This window comes from Meles meles, chromosome 5 (genome assembly GCF_922984935.1).
Source record: "Meles meles chromosome 5, mMelMel3.1 paternal haplotype, whole genome shotgun sequence".
Lineage (NCBI taxonomy): Eukaryota > Metazoa > Chordata > Mammalia > Carnivora > Mustelidae > Meles > Meles meles.
Window position 1 is genome coordinate 21,611,930 of NC_060070.1, and position 25,572 is coordinate 21,637,501.

The 25,572-nt window shown below is 36.7% G+C and overlaps 1 protein-coding gene across 3 annotated transcripts in view; it reads left to right on the forward strand.

Annotated features, from left to right (window-relative positions):
• Nucleotides 1-25,572, forward strand: part of REV3L (REV3 like, DNA directed polymerase zeta catalytic subunit) — a 183,196-nt gene that overhangs the window by 34,226 nt on the left and 123,398 nt on the right. For all 3 annotated transcript variants that reach the window (XM_046005094.1, XM_046005096.1, XM_046005097.1), the window contains exon 2: nt 21,005-21,194. In XM_046005094.1, the coding sequence (XP_045861050.1) occupies nt 21,005-21,194 (190 nt within the window). The remainder of the gene's footprint in view (nt 1-21,004; nt 21,195-25,572) is intronic.

The following is a 25,572-nucleotide window of genomic DNA, read 5'->3' on the forward strand; positions in this document are numbered from 1 at the left end:
AAGAGCTTCTTATGTTCTTTTCCCATTGCCATCTTATTATCTTCAGTTAATTCTTGAAGATGATGAATTGATCAGTTGTCCGACTACTTACATTAGTTCTCTGGATTAATCATTGCTTTCCACAGATCTCCTTTATTCTGGCCACTATATTTTTAGAGAAGTAGGATGAAAAGTATTAAGGAGTTCAGGAGAGTATATCTTAAACATTAACCTACTTTGTATAATTTTTCTCATGGCGCACAAGAAGAATGAGCAGGTGACATCACATCTCTGTCATTTCTTTTTCTTTCAAGTAAGTCGAATTTCGTTAGACTTGTGGTCTAGCTCTTCGGGCATGAAATATTGGCTATATCAAAAATTTTTATTTTGTTTGGATGAAAAAAGAAGTTCACAGGAATTTTTTGAACCTAAAACCAAAAGGTGAAACTAGGTGCTAGTTTTTTGCCATAGCTTTTTGCCATAGCTGTTAATAATCAAACCAACATTTGTCCTTGGTGTAGTGACTGGGAATTGGGAAGTTTTGTTATAGAATTGTATTCAGTGCTCTGATCCATCTTAAACCTTTCATTTTCTTCACTCCAAATCATAATTAGCATTTTATTTCACATAAATTATGAGCTAAGGATTGTGACTTGTAAATGAAATACAATAAGTCAGTTGGTCTCATCTACCTTATTTTTGTTATAGAATAAGTTCTCAGGTCATCATATATGTGGTAGATTAAGTCTGAAGTTAACCTGTTTTCACCTTAGGAAAATTAGGATGATAACCCCTAACTTGTAGGAGCATTTCAAATTAATACATATCTACAGATGCTCAGTACTTCAAGGTATGCTTTATATTTCACCATGTTCTTGTGAGATGGATGTTGTTTTAGAATACATGAGAATTCTAGAAACCTATTAGAGGGGAACCTCACATTGGGACGTACGTTAAATAAAACAGATCCATAGATTTGTTTATACTTTTGAAGAAGAGAACTCAAATTCTGTTACTTCCTCCACTACTTCATCTTCAGGAAGTTCATCTAGATTGGGCCAAGACACAGGGTATACATGTTTGGGCAGTAGGGGAGGTGGTGGGACAACCCATTCTAATGGCACTCTCACTCTCGGTGTTCTACTTTTTGGCCCTTCAGTCTATGGCAATGACTTAAGGTCACCTTGATTGGTGCTACCATAAACTTTCATCATGAAGGGTAAGTAGTAGCATTTCATAGTACAGGAAAATTATCATCCTTAGATCAGAATTAATAAATTGTGGTTTGAGGAGGAGCTTAAAGATTATGGGTTGAAGAAAAACTTGTCTTTTGTGTCATGTTTTAGAGAGAGATTGATACATTTTCTAATTAGGGAATTAGAATTGGGAGGGAGACAAACCATAAATGACTCTTAATCTCACAAAACAAACTGGGGGTTGCTGCGGGGAGGTGGGATTGGGGGAGGGGGAGCGGGCTATGGACATTGGGGAGGGGAAGCGAACCATAAGAGACTATGGACTCTGAAAAACAACCTGAGGGTTTTGAAGGGTCAGGGGTGGGAGGTTGGGGCAACCTGAAGGTTTTGAAGGGTCAGGGGTGGGAGGTTGGGGGAACAGGTGGTGGGTAATGGGGAGGGCACGTTTTGCATGGAGCACTGGGTGTTGTGCAAAAAGAATGAATACTGTTACGCTGAAAAAATAAATAAAATGAGAAAAAAAAAAAAAAAGAATTGGATGATTTGACAGACCTGAGGAGAAACTCAAAAGGGCAAAAATTGCCTAGAAAGGCTAGAATAAGGAGAGTACTCTTCTTGGTAGTTTATAAGTTTAATAAACTGAAGAAATTGATGAATAATGTATAAATTACTTTCATTGAAGACTGGTTATAATGTTTAATCATGTAGATGTTTAAGAGATATTTAAGAAATGCCAGGTAAATTTGAAATCAGCATTGGCAGAAGTAAGGATTAGGAGGGAATATGAATTTACAGATTATGGAAGAAATGTCAATGTTAACTATAGATATTCTTAAAGATTTAAAAATATTTGCATTTGATTTAATAACATTTTAATTTTGATATTTTTCATTTCCTACTAAGAACTCATTGGAAAGTATCACAGTGGTGATTTTGAAAAATATTATTACATCTGTGATGTGATTGTATGTAGGTAGTTCTTATACATCACTAAATTTATATGGTTAAAATATATCCTTGGAGTTTTTTTTTATTATTTATTTGTTTATTTTTAAAGATTTATTTTAGAGAGTTCTTTTGAATGAGTGGAAGGGGAGAGGAAAAGGGTGAGGGAGAAAATCTCGGATTCCCTGGGCTCCATCTCACAATCCTGATACCATGACCTAGCTGAAATCAAAAGTCAGATCCTTTACCAGCTGAACCATCCAGGTGCCCTAGTTGTTATTTTTAAAATTTGGTGCTTTGGTAAAGTGAAAAGAACACCAAACTAAGAATCAAGAGTTTATAATACTTCTGGCTCTGAGGCCCTTGGAATTTTTCTCATCCAGTTAACTCTATGACTTTAGGCACTTTGAATCTCTTATCTCATATATAAAATGGGTAAACAAACTGATTATCCATACAAGGAGTTACTATGGGACAATAAAAGGAATGAACTACTGATACATGTGACATCCCGGATGAACATTAAAATCACAGTGCTGGGCAAAAGAATTCAGGCACAAAAACGTATGCCATTTTAATGAAGTGCTAGACAAAACTTGTGAAAAATCGGAACAGTGACTGCCTTACAGGAGGTGAGGAGTGAATGAAAAGCAGCACAAGGGAATTTTGGAGGTGATGAAAATGGAAAATATTCCAAAACCTAATAAAGATATATTTGTCAAAATTAATAAAGTGTAGTTATCATTCCAATTTTAGTATATGTGCTTTTCTCAATGGTAGTGGGTAGGAGTTCTGAAAGTACTTAGCTTTTTAGGATTTTGCAAACAAGTAAATACATTAAGGAAAATGGGAGCCAGGTTTCTCACTGTTGGCCAAAGAGAAAGAAGCATGGACATAGGGACAGTTAGAATGTCTCTAGGGTGGGTTGGAATTGGGGATTTGAGAATAATTTTCATTATATACAGAGAAGGATGGATAGATAGAAAAATATAGGGTGTGTGTATGTTTATAAATATATAAATTTCTTAGTATGTGCCCATAGCAATGAGCATACTTTGCATCCTGATCTTGATTTCTAACAATATTCTTTTTTTTTTTAAGATTTTATTTATTTATTTGACAGAGATCACAAGCAGATAGAGAGGCAGGCAGAGAGAGAGAGAGGGAAGCAGGCTCCCCGCCGAGCAGAGAGCCCGATGGCGGGACTCGATCCCAAGACCCCGAGATCATGACCCGAGCCGAAGGCAGCGACTTAACTCACTGAGCCACCCAGGCGCCCCTCTTCACTAAAAGTAACCACGAGTCCCTTGAGAAAACTCAGAAATGAACCTAGAACATCTCCTTGTTCCAGAAAATTTAAAAAAAGTGTTCAAGGAATGATGGGAATACATAAAAAAGACATTGAATTCTGGTTTCCACTCAGACATGAAAGAAATTGGAAGTCGCCACTCTTGAAGTCCTTATATCAGGAACACAGTTGAACAAACTAAAAAGCAACAGTTCTTCTTAGATCACAGAGAACTAAGATCACAGAGTAAACCGGTGCCTCCAGAACTGGAGAGACAGGCGAATACAAAGAATCACACCTTGGTGGGAGCATAAACTAATGAAACCAAGAACTTGTAGGACAACTTAGCTGTAACTGATTACTTGCCAGAAGCTGAGTGTGGATTAGCTTGATAGTTAAAAAACTTTTGTGGATCTAGTTTTAGGAGGGCTCCCACGCTCTTGTGAGTTTTTCTTCCACAGGCTCCACTGGGTTCTCAGTTTAAGATTGGGAGGCAGGGGGATTTCCTGTGTTTTGGTAGGAGGGGAATAGTAACCATTTTGAAATCAGCTCATAGCATTCTGTTTTCTCCCTCCCAAAAGGAAAACTACCAGAGCCTAACCAACTTGGGGACACCCAACTTCCTCTCTAGCCTTGCTGTGTCATCTGTGGATTGGGGAAAAAAAAAGTCCAGAAGCACTTTCAAAAGCCATAGCCAGGAATACAGATCCACTGAAAGAGTCAGATCTCATCATTGGATTATGGAGTACTTCCCCTCCTCCCACATTTTACCACTACATCAACAGGGCTCCTGTGTAATAATAAAGGATTAAAGATGAAAGAACTGCAAGGTTTGTACTTTATTAAAGGAGTTTCTAGGGAGACCCAAGGACAACAAGGATGTTTGAGGAAATTTTAGTTTTTGATACCCATAGCTACAGTAAAGATAGTATAACTTCTAGTCAGATATGGCAGAGATTTTGGAACTGTCAGACTGGGAAATCAGTATGCTAAAGGCTCTAATGGAAAAAGTGAACAACATGTAAGAACAGATTGGTGATGTGAGCAGAGATTGAAATTCTAAGAATCAAAAGAAAATAATAGAAATCAAAAACACTAACAAGTAAAGAATGCCTTTGATAGGCACATCAGGAGAAGAGAGGAGGAGCAAAAGAAATATTTGAAGTAATAATGGCTAAGAATTTTCCAAAAGTAATGACAGACTCCAAACCACCAATCCAGGAAGTGCAGAGGACACCGAATTTGACAAACACCAAATCTACACTTGGACCTATCATTTCCAAACTGCAGGAAACCAAAAACAAAGAGAAAATCTTGACGGGAACTAAAGGAGAAAAAAACACCTTACTTATACAGAAAGAAGGCTAGGAATTACTTTGAACTTCCCTTCACAAACCATATAAGCACAGAGAGTAGAATGAAATGTTTAGTGTTGAAAGAAAAAAAATCACCAACCTAGAATTTTGTATACATTGAACTTATCTTTCAAAAGTATAAGAACTGTTAACTTACCTTGCAAGAAATGTTAAAATAAGTTCTTCAGAAAAAAAGGAAAGTTAGTGAAGGAATAAATGAAGGTAAAATAAAACCTTTTATCTTTTTTAAATTTTATTTTTTAAATTTTAAAAAAATATTCATTTGAGAAAGAGAGAGAACATGAGCAGGGGAGAGAGGCAGAGGGAAAAGCAGATTCTCCGCTGAGCAGGGAGCCCAATGCGGGGCTTGATCCCAGGACCCTGGGATCATGACCTGAGCTGATGGCAGACACTTAACCATCTGTGCCATCCAGGTGCCCCCCCCTCCCTTTTTAAAAGATTTTATTTCTTTGACAGAGAGACCGTAAGAGAGGGAATATGAGCAGGGGGATGGAAGAGGGAGAAATAGGCCTCCCACTGAGCAGGGAGTCTGATAGGGGGCTCGATCCCAGGATCCTGGGATCATGACCTGAAGACTGAGCCACCCCCCAGGCGTCCCAAAACCTTTTATTTTCTGTCTTTAATGGATATAACAGATAATTTCAAAATAATAGGACCAACGTATTGAGTGATTCTAGCTTATAGATAAGTGAAATTTGATAGCAATGTCACAAGGTAGGAGAGAGGAATTTGGAATACTGTTTTAAGGTACTACCCATGAAGTGCAGTATAATGTTATTTGATAGTGGATATAGATTAAATGTATACAGCAAACTCAAAAGCAACCGCTAAAAACTATTCAGTTTTCTCTTTTAATACTTTAAAGATGGTGCTCCATTGACTTCTGGTGTGCATTATTTTTGATAGGTTTGGCAGTATGTTTTTGTCAAATATTTTGGAGTTCTGATTTTCATGATTTATACCTGCTTTATTCAGGCCCCCATATACCCAACTTTATTCTTAGTAGAACTAAATGGCCATAGCAGTCTGATACTATTGAGTAACTGAACATAAGAATTGCCATAAGAAAATTTCCATTTAATTCATATACAAAAGGTATACAGCATTTTTGGAGGGGATGGTTTGAGGGGTAGGAGGAGGCTATGCCGCTTCTACTTTTGACAGAGCAAATATTAAGCACATGTGGTAGGTCAGTTTTAGTTTATTATCTTAATGTCTTACTGTCTGAAGAAACTTTCTTACATTGACAGTTCTTAATTGTTGTCTGTTTTTAGTAATGATCACTATAAGTAGAGCATCTCCCTGTAATTTGACAACATATCTTAATGTGATTAAATGTCTAAAGTAATGTACTTAGTGCATCATTAAGTGGAAATAGAGATATATAAAGTGGTTTTAGGGACTAATGGTTGTATTTCTCTCAATTTAGTCAGAATTTATGTGATGCAAATCAAATAATTCATTTTAATGAATGCATTAACACTAATGGTGTATTCAAAATTAGGTCTTCTCATTAGAGATCTCCAAAATAAAACAATGAGTACGTATGGGCTTAAAAAATTATGTAAGAGGTTTATTCAGATACAGTTTACAGTTTGCCTATTCATCCATGTTGTAGCATGTATCAGTACTTCATTCCTTTTAATGGCTGGATTAATATCCCATTGTATGGATATTCCACATTATATTTATTTATCAGTTGATGGACCTTTATTACCACCTTTTAGCTATTATGACAAATGCTACTATGAGCATTCAGGTACAAGTTTTTGTGTGGGTGTAAGTTTTCATTTATCTTGGGCATATAACTAGGAATGGAATGGAATTGCTGATCATATAACTCCATGTTTAATCTTTTGAGGAACTACCAACCTATTTTCCAAAGCAGCTATACCATTTAACATTCTTACTTACCAGCAGTATATGAGGTTTCCAGTTTATCCACAACACTTGTTACTGTCTCACTTTTTCATTATAGCAGTCTAGTGGGTATGAAGTATAGTTCATTGTGGTTTTGATTTGCATTGGTGGCTACTAATGTTGAGCATCTTTTACATGTACTTGCCATTTTTAGATCTTTTTGGACAAATGTCTGTTCAGATCCTTTGCCCATTTTAAAATTGGGTTATTTGTCTTTTTATTACTGAGTTATAAGAGTTACTCTAGACACAAATCCATTATCAAACATTTCTAAATAGTTTCTCTTATTCTGTGTTCTTTTTACTTTCTTGTAGATAGTTTATTTTAAACTATCATGAAGAATGGTTGCATTGAATGGTTTACTAGATTTGCATTAATTTAATTACCTGTATTGTTTTATTTTATTTGTGTCTTTGAAAGAAAATCAGGCGTTTATATACAAATTTGACTGAATAGTAACTTTATTTTGATTAGCTATTAATACTGTTTTACATCACTGGATGTGAATCTTCAGATACCAATCAGATTATTAATTTTACTTTAACACCTTGGATTACCTTCCTTTGAATTGAAATACCACATAGATTAAGATTAAGATGACGATTCTAGCTGTAAGGCATCTGAAACTAAAACAATATTTAGGGGTTTTTTTTTTGTTTGTTTTGTTTTGTTTTTTTTTAAGTAGGCTCCACACCCAGTATTGGGGCTTGAACTTATGAACCTGATGCTGAGCCAGCCAGGTGCCCCAAAACAGTATTTGTTTTATAAGTCAGAATTTTATTTTTAGCAAAGGTTAATAACTGTTAGTTATTTTTATGACATTTAGTCTGAGAGGTACACATTTTCTTGGAGATTCTGGCTTGAAAACACTGTTAGAAGTTTAATTTTTTAAGGCTAGCCTTTTTAGAAAAATGCGATGGTATACCATACTGTGTGAGTCTTTAAATAGTACCCAAACTGATGTTCCCAGTCACTCTGAAAGTCGAAAACTAATTACTGTTTTCCTTTCTGTAGTAATAACTGCAAACTAAATTAAACATGAATTTTGGACATGTCATTTCATCACATTCTTGACATATTTATCATAAAAATATTTGATAATGTTATATTTTGCTGTTTATTAGTTTAATTAATTAGTCCACTATGGAAAGTTGATCCTTAATTTAGTCCCTTCTCATTCCCTTGCAAATAGGGAAGATAGGAGGGCATTTGTTAGCTTTTGAGTAGAAATTATGAGGAAAAAATAGAGGCAGTCGAATTTTCTACAAGACTCAGTTGAAAGACCTCTTAAGGAGTTAACCAGTATGAAAAAGATGCCCTGTTGGTTCTCCAACAATAAATTCTCAGTTCTCTGACATCAGCTATAGATGTTCTGTAATTCAACTCACTTATGACACTATCTGAAATTAATCAGACCCCCACAGGGTGTAGTCCCTGATCAGTTCCACAAGATCACCCCCACTTCAGATGCCAGCCCCAAAAGGATACCCAGGCTGCCTGTACTTCTGCCTAGCCAATTGCAGATTCAGGGATTCTCTCAACCCTCCCTACCCTCAGTTTAATAAATTGCTAGAACAACTTACAGAACTCAGAAAAATGCTATATTTATACAGTTTATTATAAAGAATACAAGTCAACAGCCAGATGAAAACATACATAGGGCAAGGTTCAGAAGGGTTCTGAGCTCAGGTATTTCTGTGGAGTCAGGATGTACTGCCAACCAGGAAGCTTTCCCAAACCTCATTGTTCCAGAGTTTTTGTTGACGTTTCATTACAAAGTCAGGATTGATTAAATCATTGGCCATTGGGTGCTCGCTTCGGCAGCACATATACTAAAATCATTGGCCATTGGTGATTGAACTAAACTTTTGAGTCCTTCTCACCTCTCTGGAGGTGAGGTGGCAGGTGGGGAGTGGGGATGTGGAATGAGACATAAAGACCAAGTACATATATTATGTTGCATATGCTTAGCCAGTATGGATCAAACACCCCTTGTATTCTATGTATTGAGAATAGGAAGAATATGAAGACATGCATGTGTTCGTGGAACTCACACCGTAGGTATGGAGACAGAAACAGTGAAGTTGCATCTTACATGGGAATTAGGTTCTGAGGCAAAGATATGAGGTTAAAACCTTTTTTAAGAATTAGGCAGAATTTCCCTTGACAGTCTCTTAAACTGCAAGAATTCTATCACACTATCTTTTAGTAAGCCCAGCAGCTTAATTTTCCTTATTTACAGACACAGACACTAATCACTTTCCCTCAGCTGAGGTCTAGTCGAAATAGTTGGCCCATAAGCAGGGCCATGTTTAATGAAAATCTATGAACTGTATCTTTTAAACAGAATCACACTTAGTTGGCATTTTCAGTAGGAGGTGCTTCCACTTTAGAAATACGAAGGAACTGAAACTAAGGAATAACATTTATATACCCTATCTCATGACACTAGGTCGTAAATTTATTGCCCGGGCATACTGGCATGATTTAATTACATTCTCATTGTCATTCACTTGATCTGCCTCTCTACCTGAGTCTCTTTCCATCCCCCTTGATTCCTTCCTACCAGTAAATGCACATATGATGTGATTCCACTGTATGTAAACAGTGTAAATTCATAAATATAATAGATTTATCTAAGTGCTCTGAAGACATAAATGAGGAAACAAGCTGTGCACTTAACTTTTGTAGGTAAAGGAAGGTGTATATAGTTGAACTAAACAAGGGAGCCTGTCCTTAAAGAATGAGAATAGGAGTTACGGTATTTTCCATCTAAGTACTAATCATATTTTTTTTTTATTGTCTTCAAACAATTCTTCACATCAGCCATTTTCCTGTTTCTTCAGTGATGATTCTTCTGGTAATAGAGTATATTAATTAATTCAACGAAATAAAGTGAGCATGTTTGACATGACTGAGGCAAAGGATTCTAGTCCTCCTAATTTTTCTTTGGTTTTTGATGCTTCTGTAAGTTCTCATTTTGCATAGTACCCCAAATTGTACTGGAAAATTGATACTCCCCATTGAGTTAAGGGCTATAGGGCAAGATATAATGTGTCCTTTGACTTCCTACCAGTTCTGGGTAGTTTTATATCTGCCATTTTGTTACTGTTTTCTCTGTGTCTTATGCTCTTGTTGTTTTATTCCTTTATTATAGTCTTCTTTTATACTAAATAGGTATTTTCTGGTATACTATTTTAATTCCATTTTTCCTCCTCTCTCCCTCCTTTTCTCTACCTCTTTCTCTTTTAGTTTTCTTCATGGTTACTCTGGGTATTACATTTAACGTGTTAATTTAAGACAGTTTGGATTAATCCCAGTTTAATTTTCATACAGGCATACTTCATTATGCTTCACTTTGCTGTGCTTTGCAAATACTGTCTTTTTTTACAAGTTAAAGGTGTGTGGCAACCCTGCATCAGGCAATTCTGTCAGCACGATTTTTCCAACAGCACTTGATCACTTAGTGTCTGTGTTACATTTTGGTAACTTGCCATATTTTGAACTTTCATTATTGTATTTGCTATGGTTACCTGTGATCAATGATTATGACTTGCTGAGAGCTCAGATGATAGTTAGCATTTTTTAGCAAGAAAATATTTTTTATGTGTGTACATCATTTTTTTAAACAATGTTATTGCACAACTAGTAGACAATTATAGTGTGAACATTATAGTGTGAACATAACTTTTATATGTACCAGGAAACCAAAAAAGTTCATTTGATTCACTTTATTGCAGTAAAGCAATTTTTTATTGCAGTGGTTTGGAAATGAACCCACAATATCGGTATGCCTGTAATACATACAAACTTTGCTCCATTATAACATTATTTATATAAATTACATCATTACACATTATAAGCCTACCAACACAATTTTATAATTATTACTTTATGCAGCTGTCTTAAATGACATGGAGAAGGAATTACAAAATACATGTTTGCTATCTTTTGTATTTACCTATGTAGTTATCTTTATTGATACTCTTTATTGCTTAGTGTGGATTTAAGCTACTCTCTATTATTGTCCTTTCATTTTAGCCTGGAATGAGAGTCCCTTTAGTATTTCTTGTAGGTTAGCCCTGCTAGTGACAAATTCTCTCAATTTTGATTTAGCTGGGAACATCTTAATTTCTTCTTCCTTCCTACCTTACCCAGCTCTTCTTTGTTTTGAAGGGTAGTTTTGCTAGATACAGAATTCTTGGTTAACAGTCTTTGTCTTTCATCGCTTTGATTATGTCATCCTACTGGCCTCGATGATTTCTAATGAGAATTCAGCTCTTAACCTTATTGAAGAAATTTTGTACATGATAAACTGCTTTTCATTAGTCACTTTCAAGATTTTTTCTTTGCCTTTGGCAGTTTGGTTATGACACATCTTGGCATGGATCTCTTTGAGTTTCTCTTACTTGCAGTTTATTGAGCTTCTTATATGCAGGTTAATGTTTTCAGTCAAATTTGGGGTCTTTTTGGCCTTACTTCTTTCATATATTTTTCCCATTCCTTTTTCTGTCTCATTTGCTAAAGCTCACATTATGTATATATTGGTATTCTTCATGGAATCCTATAAATCTCTGAGGCTTTGTTAATTTTTCTTCATTCCTTTTCTTTTTTGTTCCTCAGATTGGAAAACGTCAACTGTCCTGTCTTAAAGTTCACTGATACTTCTACCAGTTCAAATGTGCTCTTGATCCTCTTTAGTAAATTTTTAATTTCTGTTGCACTTTTCAACACCAAAATTTTTTTAACACCAAAATTTATATTTGATTTTTTAAAATAATTTCTGTCTATTCATTTATATTTTCTATTAGGTAAAACATGATTCTCAAACTTCCCTTTAATTCTTCAGACATGATCTCCTTTTAATCTTTGAAAAATTTTTTAAGACTTTATTTGAGGGGGAAGGGCAAAGGAGAGGAAAGGAGAGAGAATCTCAAACAGACCCCTCACTGAGTGCAGAGCCCAGTGCAGGGCTCAGTCTCACAACCTAAGCTGAAACCAAGAGTGAGCTGCTTAACCCACTGAGCCACCAGGTACCCCTCCTCTTTGAAATATTTTTAATAGCTGGTTTAAAGTCTTTGTCTAGTAAGTTGAATGTCTGGGCTTCTTCAGAGACAGTTTTATTGACTCCTTTTTTCCATGCGTCTCTTTTTCTTTATCTTTTTTTTTTTTTTTTAAGATTTTATTTATTTATTTGACAGAGATCACAGGTAGGCAGAGAGGCAGGCAGAGAGAGAAAGGGAAGCAGACTCCCCGCCGAGCAGAGAGCCCCATGCGGGGCTTGATCCCAAGACCCTGGGATCATGACCTGAGCCGAAAGCAGAGGCTTTAACCCACTGAGCCACCCAGGTGCCCCTCTTTTTCTTTATCTTACCAATTTTTATTGAAAACTAGACATTTAAAATAATTTGACAGTTAAGGCAATCATATTCTTCCCTATCCCCAAGATTTATTATTGTTTTATTGTTAGTTATGTTGTTTGTTCTTTAGTGACTTGCATGGATTAATTCTGTACAATCTCTATTCTTTGAAGTCTCTGCTCAGGTAGCTTATTGGTTATTTAATGATTTACCAGAGATTCCTTTAAATGCATTGAGCTAATAGGTCTCTTTCCACCTTTTGTTGAAGGCCTCTGTGTATTTGCGTTTTGGTGCAGAGCCTCAAGGTCAACCATAGTGAAAGATTAGGGCCTTCTCATCCCTTCCTGAGAATGCACGCAGCTCCACACATGTGCATAACCTTCTAAATTTCAAGAACTATGTCAGAGCCTTTCAAGTTCTTATGGACATTTCAGTCCTCAGCTTTTCCTTTTAAGGTTTTTGTTCAGCCTCTTATTAGCGGCAACTGGTAAAACTCCCTCAAGCAACTGTGATGTTAAACAGTTGCTGCTGATTGTTTTCCATAAAGATGCTACAGATAGTACTATACACAGAGAGTTAGCTCGGAGCCTGATCAAATACAGTCCTGAGAATGGAGCTTTTCACTTTTGACCAGGCAGGTCAAATAGTGACAGTTTTCTGGTGATCAGGCTTTTGGGGAACTGCAAATCTATTTTGGTCCCTCCAGTGCCTGCTTGGCTATCTGTTTTCACAGCTACTCTGGAGCTGGCAGGGTGCTGGGAGGCAGAGGAGATTGGATTAGGGCAACTTAGAATACCACAAAGCTTGCTGTTCTTGCTAAGATTCAAGTGGTTTTCTTGAATAAACATGTGTTGGATTGTCACAGGTCTTTTAATTTCTTTACAGAATGCTGAAAAAAGTGACAGAATTTCCCAGTGTTCTTGTTGCTATTACGGAGGAGCAGGCTTTTAAAGGTTGTTCCTCTGCCATTCTGAACTGTTTCTTGCCATTTCTATATACATTTATGTACGTCCTTCTCCCAGTTTCTGATCCAGCCTTTCACTGCTTGTGTTTATCTTATACATTTCTCATGGACCCTTGGTGCTTTTTCCATGGCTAACACGCTTATATTTTCAAGTATTTGCTGTTAGTACTCTTTCTTGCCTGGCAGCCCTTTCAGGGGCTCATTCTCTCATATCCCACACAAATCAAAATCCTTTATTTCCCCCCTTAAATATTACTGTTCCTCAAGTTTCTGACCTATGCCCCTTCTTTTGTCTGTGTATTCTCTTGAGCATTTTTACCCATCTGTTATTCAGACTCCCAAATCTGTCTTCTTCTCTACCCAGATCTCTCTCTTAAGCTCAACATCTGTGTACCTCTCTCTCTTAAGCTCAACATCTGTGCTTAATGTAAATCTCCATTTGGAAATTCTATAAACATCTAAAATTCCACAAGTTCAAAATAGAAATCAGCCTATTCTTTCTCAGTTTTCTCTGAATGACATTTACATCTATCCAGTTGCCTAAACCAAAAATTTGCATCATCCTTGATTCTTTCTCTTTTACTGTACTCCCAAGTTCTAGTCAGTTACCTCTAAATTTTTTGTACCCTAAGTCCTTCTTGATGCTTTCTCCATCTCTGCTGACTCTCTCTTCTGAATTACTCTAGCAGCCTCCTAAACTTATTTTCCTATTAAAACTCTGTCCCTAGCTTCTCTCACAATGTGCCCACAAGGGAACTTCATAAAATGCAAATCTACACAGATCACAGAATATACACACCCTCTCACACTTACATATGCATACTTGGCCTGTCTCTCCATTACACTCTGCTCCTTCCTAACTACATTTTTCCTGTTCCCAGACCATGTGTATTCTCATTTGCGTTCAGATTTTTGTATATACCACAACATTCTGTCTTTGCTCTTCTGTTGCTTCCTCTGGAAAGCCTATCAGTAGTACAAATCTGAGTCTTTTGGATATAGAATTGCTGTACTGTAATTGCCTATTTACTCATCTTTATCTCTGTGTAGAACATAAAAAGTTCATGAATTCTGAGACTGTGATTATGAGCAGCCTGTGGTCTAATACCTAATGGTGGACTTTGACAAAGTATTTGAAGAATAAAGAATTTAGGTCTACATTTATGAATGAAAAAACCAATCATGTTTAGCACTGGAAATACAAAAATAAATTAGACAAATGCATAAATAGGCCTTTGAGACATCTGGTTCTTGGATAAAGTTCTGTTAGTAATGTGGGATTGTAACTTTAAACCAATGATTTTTTTTTTTTTTTTTTAAAGATTCTATTTATTTATTTGGGGCAAGGAGCAGAGGGAGAGGAACAGCAGACTTCATGCTGAGCATGGAGCCTGATGCAAGGCTCAATCCCATGATCCTGAGCCAAAATCAAGAGTCCAGCTGCTCGACCAACTGAGCCACCCCAGTGCTCCAAAGCCAGTGATTCTAATAAAGCCATGTATACTTCAGTTGAAGAAATAAAATGGCATGAATAAATATGAAACCCCAAAGCATTATTTACAATGGAGAATATGAAGAGAAACTGTTTAACAAAGTTATGTACATATGCCCTTTGTAAAGTTAATTATCATACTTAGTTTTTTGTTGTTCTTGGTGGTGTTTTTTTCTTTAAAGATTTTATTTATTCATGAGAAAGAGGAGGAGAAACAGGCTCCCCACAGGGAAGGTAGCTTGATGTGGGACTCGATCCCAGAACCCTGGGATCACAACCTGAGCCAAAGACAGATGCTTAACCAACTGAGCCACCCAGGCACCTGGTGGTGGTTTTTTGTTTGTTTTAATTTCTGGGTCATTTAAAAGCAGATGACTTCTTCCTACCTTTCTCTTAAAGAAATTATATAATATTTGGAAAATATATGTAAGCAAAAAGAAGATAATCAAATCATTATCTTGTTTACTATGGTAAATATATGTTTATAATTGAAATAAAACTGAATATCACCTGAAATAAATATATCATAAACATCTCTTCATACCAGGAAATATACTTCAACACCATCTGCTGCTGAGGTTGGCAAACTTTCTATAAAGGGCAATATAGTATGTATTTTAGGCTCTGGGGGCTAGAAGGTCTCTGTTGTAACTACCCAACTCGGCCGGTAGCAAAGCAGCAATAGACCATTCCGTAATGGTTGTGGTGTGTTACGATAACTTTGTCTTTATAAAAACAAGCAGTATGTGGAATTGGTATGAGAGCCATAGACATGATATAAATTTATCATAATTTATCTCCTATTTTTGGAAATTTGTAATGTCTTCATTTTATTTTTTTTACTGTTGGTAATACTGTCTTAGCATCTTAATATCTAAATCTTCATGTACATTCTTGTTTTTTCTTAGAGGATAATAGATGATAAAACACTTAGTTTTGCTTGGTTCATTTTGTGGTTTTGTGAGAATGGGGAGAGAAAGAATAAAACTTTAAAGAGAAGCAAAGAAAGATTTTGCTTAGAGGGACACAGATTGAGGTAATGACAATGATATAAAACTTAAAAAATAACAAAAATTCCATAAATACACATTTTCCTTTTCACATACCAAGCTTTTCTATTTAATAGCTCTGTAGAGTTTGCTTTTTTTTAAATCTTACATATATTGAGTTTGAGATTTGGGAGATAGGGTTGCAAGTTACAAAATAAGCATTTCTTGGGGCATCTGCGCGGCTCAGTGGTTTAAGCCTCTGCCTTCAGCTCAGGTCATGATCTCAGGGTCCTGGGATCGAGCCCCGCATCGGGCTCTCTGCTCAGCAGGGAGCCTGCTTCCTCCTCTCTCTCTGCCTGCCTACTTGTGATCTCTGTCTGTCAAATAAATAAAATCTTTAAAAAAAAAAAAACATTTCTTATTCAGTCTCATAGTATACTCTTAGGGCCAGCATGGTTTTGATTGTGGTGACCAGTCAGCTTATTTTAAAAAGAAAAAAAAAAGGGGGGGGTGCCTGGGTGGCTCAGCAGGTTCAAGCCTCTGCCTTCAGCTCAGGTCATGATCCCAGGGTCCTGGGATCGAGCCCCGCATCGGGCTCTCTGCTTAGCGGGGAGCCTGCTTCCTCCTCTCTCTCTCTCTGCCTGCCTCTCTGCCTACTTGTAATCTCTATCTGTCAATAAATAAATAAATAAATAAATCTCTTAAAAAAAAAAAAAAAAGACGTTAAGCTTTTCTGTTCTAGATGATAAAGTCTCATCAGTTAGAGTGGGATTCACAAACTACTATCCATGGACCAAATCCTTCTTACTACCTGTTTTCATAAATGAATTCTTATTGGAATAGCACAGCCATGCCTGTTCACTTATGTATTTATTGTCTGTGGCTGTTTTCAGACTACAGTAGCAGAGTTAAGTAGTTGTATCAGACACGGTATAGCCCATAACGTCTAAAATATTTACTATCTGCTACTTTACAGAAAAAAATTTGCAGACCTCAAAATTAGAGGAATGGTACTTGGTAGTCTTTCTGCTTGTCAGAAGTGTATCTACAAAAAAATACAGGTAATTTTTCTGTGGATAAACTAATAAGACTTTAGATGCACAATTTAAGAGACCAAATTAAGAGACCCAATATAGGCACTTAAAATGGAGGAGAAAATGTGGGGAAATGACATAAGAAATGTTGGAATACAGAGGTCTTAATGTGTACTGTACATCTAAATTCCTAAAAGATTAGATTCACAATATCTGAGTACTGGCTGTTACAGAGACATCCACCTTAGTTATAGAAGCACTCCTTACACAGAATTGCAAAGTAGCCACCTTCACACAGTTTTGCCATGGTGTCTTTAAAAACCAGCAGTTACGCTATGACAGGTTTCTGTGGAGCTTTCCTGGAACAACTTTATTGCAGTTTATGAATTAGACTACATCAGTCAAATTGGAAAACCCAAATTCTAAAAATTTTTGAAACCCATGTGTGTAGACTTATTCTCCCAACAACAGTCTTTATTCCTAAATTTGCTGCCTTAATTCAGTTTGGCATGACAATAAGAGGGGACATTCAGAAATTAGGAAGATAAAGAATGCCAGTTGCTTGCTTGCTTTGGATCCACATGTTACTTAGACATAGCTTATTATTCTAAACCTTCGAAGAATCCTAGATCATTTAGCAGGGTTTCAAAATAGCATAGCTTTCATTAATTTTATAAAAACATTCTTTAAAAGAACCCTGTGTGTGGAGCTCTTTGGAGCATAGTGAAAAAGCCTCTGGATTGAAGTCACAAGTTGTTAAACTAGGCAACTAACTAGTTGTTGCAAAAGCCCGAATGTGCAATACAAGCAACCTAGCCTTAGACTTACATTATAAGAGAGAAACCATTAATTAAATGCTTAAGTCACTGATTTTAGGTTTCTCACAGCTGAATCTAATCCTGTTGATGGGGGTGGAGCAGAATAGTTTATCTTCAAGGTACTTTATGTATGTGTGGCCCCACACTGTGTGCTGTAGAGCTGATGGAGGGAAGTCTATAGAAGTGGTCTGTATCTTGTCAAGATAAAGCAGTGCTATTATGGAACTGCAAATTTTACAATAATAAAAGACCTGTTGCCAAAAAGAAATGGAATCTCACATTGATTTTTACACATTTCTTATTCCTAGTTTAACTTTTTGAGTTTCCTGTTTTATCTTGTTTCTCATCATTTTCTTTTCTGTGATACTCATTCTATATTAGAACCATTAAGTGCAATGCCAAGAATTCTTGTGCTGTGTTTTCAGGAGGTTGTTTTTGAGGAGAGGTGTTAAGCCATCCCTAGCTGCTGGAGAACCAGAGGGAGGTACATCTGTGTTGATGTAATGACTGCAGCTTTGCATGGGACTTTGGGTTATTCAGGGTAGGAAAGTGCAGTAAGCTGGGGACTCTTCCCAACACCTATGTCCCCCTATAACTCTGTAATCCTTAGTTGTAGCAAAGTCCCTCTGTTTTCATAGATTTTTTTTTCCAGATACTCAAGGCATTTACACCATTCCTTTCTCCTTAAGCAGTTACTCTGTTTTTTGTTTTGTTTTGTTTTGTTTTCAGTTACTCTGTTTTACTGAGGATTTGTTCACCCATTTAATAAGTATTTATTAAGCACATAAAATGTGCTTTGTGTTCGGTCCTGGGGATATTATGATCATTCAAACACAGCACTAGTTGCAAAGAATTTTCAAATGGGAAGGTCAGATAAGAAAACAGGCATTTACATTAAAAAATAAGAACTGAAGAGTTAAGGATTAAGGAAGCCAACATTCGATAGAACCAGCATGGTTAAATGAAAAGAGTATTGGTTTTAGATTTTATTGATCTGCTTTTAAATTTTGATTCAATTACCTAGTAGGTATGTGATTTGGGGAAAGTTAAGCTTTGTGATACTTGCGAGGTTTTTATGTTTTAGAACTGAATATATGTAAAGCACCTAGCTCAGTGCCTGCTGAATAAATCATTTCTGCTTTATTCCTAAGTTATATATCACAAATTATTGTAGCTTCAAAGCTGTGAAATAGAAAGATAATGTCTTTATGCCCCTACTTCACAGGAGACCTGAAAAGTGGGTATTTAAAAAAAATTCTGTGAACTCTGAATACCCTCCTTATAAAGAAACTTGTAGAAATCAGGTTTTATAATTATGTCTTGTAAAATTTATCCAAATTTCCATTATTGAGATATACACACTGTGAAACTAGTATCTTAGTAACTTAGAAACTTATAAAGTATACTATTACACTAATTCTTTTTTTGTTTTTTTAAAGATTTATTTATTTGAGACAGAGAATGCACAGTGGTCAGGGGCAGAGAGTCTTAAGCAGACTCCACACTAAGCGTGGAGCCCGACACTGGGCTGGACCTCCTGATCCTGAGATCATGACTTGAGCTGAAAGCAAGAGTCAGACACTCAAGCGACTGTGCCATCCAGGCACCACACTATTACACTACTTCTGTAATCACTGGTCTTAGATTTATTTGTCAACTTAAAAGAGGATACTTTCGGGGCGCCTGGGTGGCTCAGTGGGTTAAAGCCTCTGCCTTCAGCTCAGGTCATGATCTCGGGGTCCTGGGATCGAGCCCCGCATCGGGCTCTCTGCTCAGCAGGGAGCCTGCTTCCCTTCCTCTCTCTCTGGCTGCCTCTCTGCCTCCCTGTGATCTCTGTCTGTCAAATAAAAAAATAATAAATAAATAAAAAGAGGATACTTTCTGTCTCCCCATCTTCCTTACCCCCATGGTTTAACATTGCCACATGCTCTTAAACAAATTGTGGTTTATGTCCTGAATGGTAATGGATGTAACATTTTTCATGAGATGTTTAAAAAGCATCGTTAAAATTTAGCTTTTTTTTCTCTTCAGAGAATTAAGAAATTGCAGTATTTAATAGATATAATCAGATTTGAAATGAAACAGAATAATCAAGAATTTGCTTTTAAGTGAAAGGTTTTTTGTTTTTTTTCCATTCCTTTGAAATTAAGCAACATCACTGCTGCTAACAATAGAAACTGGTCTAACAGCAGCACAATTTATAGTTCTCCAGAAGTGGGAAGTTGGTAGTTGAAATCCAAATACTGCACTTGAGAGGGTATAGATCTTATTCCATTGTGTGACTGGTCTTTCTGATTTTGCTCTGCTGTATGTAATAACTGCTCCAGATTTATTTGTTAATTCTGTTATAGCTGTACCTTAAAAACAAGATAAACTGATGTTATTCACTATAGTGTTAAATACATCAACAGAACATAGAACTATTTTCTGTGTATTTTATATAAATCATTCTAAATTATAAATAGGAAAAAATGAGGAAACAAATAGTTACCTTCCTGCCAAAAAAGGAAAAACCCCCAGTGAAGCAGAGTGGAATAAGGGATGGGGAAGAAGCCTAAGGATTGTGTTGGCAGGACAGTACAGTGATAGTGACAGCATGAAAAAAAATGGATACGTTCTGGATTCCAGCACTGCCATTCTCCCTGTTTGAAGTAGACAAATGCCATGTACCCCAGGAGACCTAGGGACAGTGCTCTAAGGACAGGAACCACTTCTGTACAGCCCTGCCAGGTTCATGAGAGTAATGGTGCATCTGTTTTTTGTTGTTGCTGTTGTTACTTAACCTTGTCATGGATACATTACTGTTTCTGTGGCACTTCTTTTGTGGGTTTTTACTCGCATTACTTTCTTTATCATAGCCAAGATTGTCTGTTGGCAGGTCAGCACCGTTTACCCCTTTTGCACCTTGCCTGATACCTTGCCCGATAGAACGGCTTCCTGGGAAGTGTACATGCTTGTTTTTTCACCTCTCATTGTGTTTCCCCCTCATCCCACTCCACCAAATGTGCAGTTTAGATATCTAGAGGTCCATTATGGACACATGATCTGTAGAGGTTTTCTTTTGCTTTGTTTTTGTCATTTTTGGTTGTTGTTGTTTTTTTCCTAATAGCAAAATTTTATTATTACTCTTCCCCCAACCCCTTTCCACACCCTTACAGCAAAATTCCACATACTGGAACTGCTTTTACCCTCTCCTTTCTCCCAGAGCAGTCGTTGTCTCAGGGAATTCTCTTTGTTTGAAAAGCTTTATGCCAAGACAGACATGCACTGATTTATTTAAAAAACTTTCAGTGAGTTTTTGTAAGATTCATAACACTGTGCTAAGTGGTATTATTATAGGGCGATTGAGTGAAGTATATAAAACCAGTGAGATTTTGAGGGTAAAATACTCAAACATATTTTCACCAAAACTGCTGTTTCAATCATACTATAATGCTTATGTTTATAAATGCTTCTGAATGTCCTGTTGTAAAATGCAGTTAATATAGGTGGCTTTAAATTATGGGTTAATTTTTTTCAACTCTTATCCTAAATAAGCTGTATTGTCCTTAGAACATTTAAATGATTTGCATTCTGAGCTTTGTAATGTTAAAATTTTAAAATACATTTCAAGACTAAACTTTATAATGTGTTACATTTTTAGGTCAGAAGACATGTCTTCATCTGCATGGCATCTTTCCTTACCTCTATGTGCCATACGATGGTTATGGACAGCAGCCAGAAAGCTATCTTTCTCAGATGGCATTCAGTATCGACAGAGCACTTAATGTGGCTTTAGGCAATCCATCTTCCACTGCTCAGCACGTGTTCAAAGTGTCATTAGTATCAGGAATGTAAGTATATGTTAACTTTTTAAATTTCTTTATTTGTATTTCTAGTACCATTCCAAGTAAAGAAAACCTGTCTGATTCAGAGATACTGTTTATTTTTCTTTTACTTCTAATCTAATGGAAATAAGGCAAATTTTATGCTGTAATTTTTTTTTTTTAAGATTTTATTTGTCAGAGAGCACACAAGCACAAGGAGGCAGAGTGGCAGGCAGAGCAGAGAGAGAAGCAGGCTCCCCACTGAGCAAGGAGCCCGATGCAGGACTCAATCCCAGGACCCAGGATCATGACCTGAGCTGAAGGCAGCGGCTTAACCGACTGAGCCACCCAGGCATCCCTATGCTTTAATTTTTTAAAGTAAATTTTTATTGCAGTGAAAGATGGATGGTTTAACCTTTTCCATTTCTCTACTTCTTAGAACTGTAGAAATTCATGTGATTTATGTTAACATATTTATTGAGCATCTTCCATTTGCTAGGCACTATTCTAGGTGCTTGGATTTATTGGTGAACAAAACAAAGATCCCTGCCCCCATGGAGGTTACATTTTAGTATTTGGAAACAGAACATAACTTAAAGATATGACACAAAATAAATGTATTTATTACATGATAGTGCTATGGAACAAAGATGTAGAGTAGTATATGATGGATCAGTAGTGTAGGGTAGGAAAGTGGACTGGTGGCAGTTTTATACAAGGTCATCAGGGAAGGTGGCATTGACAAGGTAAATGACATTTGAACAAAGAATTGAAGGTGAGGGAGTAGGAATTACATGGAGGTGATCAGAATGGAGGAAAAAGAGAGTAGGACAAAATGAGATTAGAGAGATATGAATGGATGGAGAGCATGTTGGCTAGTGGTTCTTAAAGTATGGTTTCCAGGATCACCAACATCAGCTTTACCTGATTTGACAGCTATGAGAATGCATCTGTCAGATCTACAAATACAGCAAGCATAATTGAACAGCAGCCCCACCAGCACAGTGAAATCTATCTATCATTCCATATGAACTGAAGCTGCTTTCATAGGCTATTCCTAACCAGTGGCTAAACCTGGTAAGGGTACGAAGGCAGGCCTGTTCCTGGGAGACACTTGAGAATACTCTGAAAGTCATTCTGCACTTTGATTAGAATTACACTACAATAGAAGATATTTCTACTGCTCTTTCTACTGATCTCTGTCTCTCTTTGTTTCACATGGGATCAGACGTGTATCAAGTTTGGTAACTCTCCAAGGCTCTCCTGGGTCCCTCCTCATTTTCTCTCAGTTGTTTCCCCTGATAAATTTCTTGAATATATTGGCATCTACTTCTCAGAGGACTCGGATTAACATACCTAGGAACTTACTTAAAATATATTCTTGGGTCCCATGCTAGACCTAATGAATCAGACAGAACTCTGGTGGTGGGGCCCAGCAATTAGTGTTTTAATAAGCCTTTGTAATGATTCTGATACACACCGAAGTTTGAGAACTACTGCAGTGGGTTGTTCTGAGGACTATGACTTTTACTCTGAGCTCTTGCAGAAATTTGAGTAGCCACAATTTAACTTAAACTTGAAAGGATTACTTTAGCAGTTCTGTGAAAAGCAGATCATCGGGGATAAGGGTGGAAGCAGGGGAGAGCATTAGGATTCAGATTAGCATTAGGAGAGCATTAGGTGAGATGAGAAAATATGCTGACTTGCATTTAGGTAGTAATGGGAGTAGTGAGACGTGGTCAGCTTCTGGATCTTTTCTGAGGTTTGAGTCAATAAGCTTTGCTGTCTGATTGGATGAAGGTTGTGATAGGAGTCAAAGATGACTATAAAAATTTGAGTCCATACTGCTAAAAGGATGCAAGGTTTGCAGGTAGAACAGGCTGGCAGGGAAGATTTGGAGCTCATATTAGAACATTTTGAGTTCGAGATGTTTATATGAAAACTATCTTAGTCTCTCTATTACTTCCACCTTAATCTAGGCTTTCCTCTGGACCATCACAGTATCTTTTTAATGGAATTTCCTTCTATTTTTGTCTTGCTTCAGAGCCATGAGAGTACTGTTCTTTTAAGATACACTGAATCCTCTTAAAATTACTTAAAATCCTTGAATGGGGGCACCTGGGTGGCTCAGTGGGTTAAAGCCTCTGTCTTCGGCTCAGGTCATGATCCCAGGGTTCTGGGATCGAGCTCCATATCGGGCTCTCTACTCAGCGGGGAGCCTGCTTCTGCCTACCTCTCTGCCTGCTTGTGATCTTTGTCAAATAAATAAATAAAATAAAATAAAATCCTTGAATGGCTTCATATTGTTATTGGAATGAATTTAAGCTTCTAACCACAGCCTATGTGATCTGACCCCTGCCTACCTCCGTACTTAAGTTCACTATGCTCCATCTAGAAATTCTAGATGGATCTTCTTTCAGTTCCTCTGATATGCTGAGCTCTTTCCCAGCTTCGTACATGCAGTTTGCTTTCCTTGAGTGCTCTACCCTTCTCCAGTCCTTTAAATCCTTTACCTCTCCAAAGAAGTTTTCTCTGATTTCCTTACTTAAAAATAGGTTGTCATTATTGTTATTCTGTATCTCTGCCCATTCTTTGTTTCCTTCAGCACTTAATATAGTTGGCAATTATTTTAATTTTTGTTTACTTAATTTTTATGTATTTCTCCCACCAGCATTTAGCTCTACAAGAAAAAGGATGATGTTTGTCTTGTTCACCATGATATCCTTAGCATTTTGTATGGTGTTGGACACAGTAAATATGGCTCAGCAACTATTTGGTTGCATAAATGAATGAGGTACAAGTTCACACCTATCCTATGATAGTAACAATTAGGTTAAAGATAATTATCAGCTTTATATTTTAATTTTTTAATGTTTAATAGTTTCTCATTTCAAAAGTTAAATTTCCAAATGGCCTAGTAAAATGAATAGTTACCAGTCTTTCTTTTTAAGTAAGCTCTTTCCCCAACAGTGCTTGAACTCACTACCCTGAGATCAAGAGTCACATGCTCTACCAACTAAGCCAGCCAGGCGTCCCACTTACCAGTCTTCTGTATTTTTAATGGGTATTTTCTTAAAGGCATTGTCATGTTTTCAAGAATCTGAATACCTGAGGTGAAAGATGAGCTGTTCTGTGGCTGCCATTCTCTTTTCCCCTGATTCTAAGTTTTTTCCTAACCTAGATCCCTTTTTTATTACATACATTTTAGCTTCTATGATTATTTTAGTCCTTCAGTTTTTCCTACTTCTTTAGACAAGGTTGCACATAACTACCAAATTAAAATTTGTACAGGTTTAATTCCAGTCTTTTTGGATAGTGCATTATCCTGAGGCTAGGTCAAGAGACAGGATTAGGACTTTAGGCTCATTTCTGGAATTCCTTGCTATTTAGCTGCCATGATTCTAGAAAATATCCTAAAAAGAGATTCCTAATCCATGTAAGTTAATTGAGATCTTTTGCTATCCATTTTCATTTTCCTTCTTACTGTTATTAAAAAACACTTAATTATCAGACATTTTTTAAGCATAAAATATTTTTTTAAACTCTGTTCCATGCTGCTTTCTTCCATCCAAAGGATCTCCCTGTTGAGGAATTCTTTTGGCAAAACCAACTGAAGCCAACAGCAGGAAGTAAGGGTTGCCAGTTAGATTATAGAGAAGCAGAAAATTGAATTGGGTAGAATTTCCAGGCTATATTTTGGGGCCGTAGATGTGAAAACAGAATCCTAGATTTATAAAGAATTTTAGAGGTTTGATAGTCTTAACTTATATTCAGTTTTTGAAATTTTAATTGTAAAACCCTAAAGATTGTTAACAAAACCAAAACAAAGCAAAGAAAACATGTACTATACTGCACATTTAAATTTTCTCCTATTTATCTGGCTAAAAATAACTCGTCTCCAGGTAGAGAACTCTATTTATCTATATGAGAAATACCATAGCAGGAGGAATAAACAGTTGAAATTTTGCCAGTGAGAGAGAATGAAATCATTCATGTAATGTGCCTTTGTTTCATGGCAACAAAAATGGGGTAAATAGTGGCCAACTAGACGAAGTGGTTAGGTGTTATTAAAGTAGGGTGGGGGGGAGCGGGGGGAAGAGTGAAGAAGAGTAAGGGATAAGGAGTGATGGTCAGAGAAGGCTTTTATGAGGAAGTGAGGAAGTTTCAGTAGAAACCTGAATGAAGACTGAAAACAAACCATGCCAGTGTTCAGAGCAAGCTTTCCAGGCAGAGAGAATGGCAAGTACTCGAGAGTGGAGTAAGTTAGAGGGCCTAAAATGTTCAGGATGGCTAAAGGAGGAGTATAGGACACAAGATTGGAGTGAGTGGCAAGGACGAGATAAAGAACCTTTTAAGACTTGGTAAATAGTTGGGTATTTGTTTTTGTTTTTTTTTTTAATAGAAA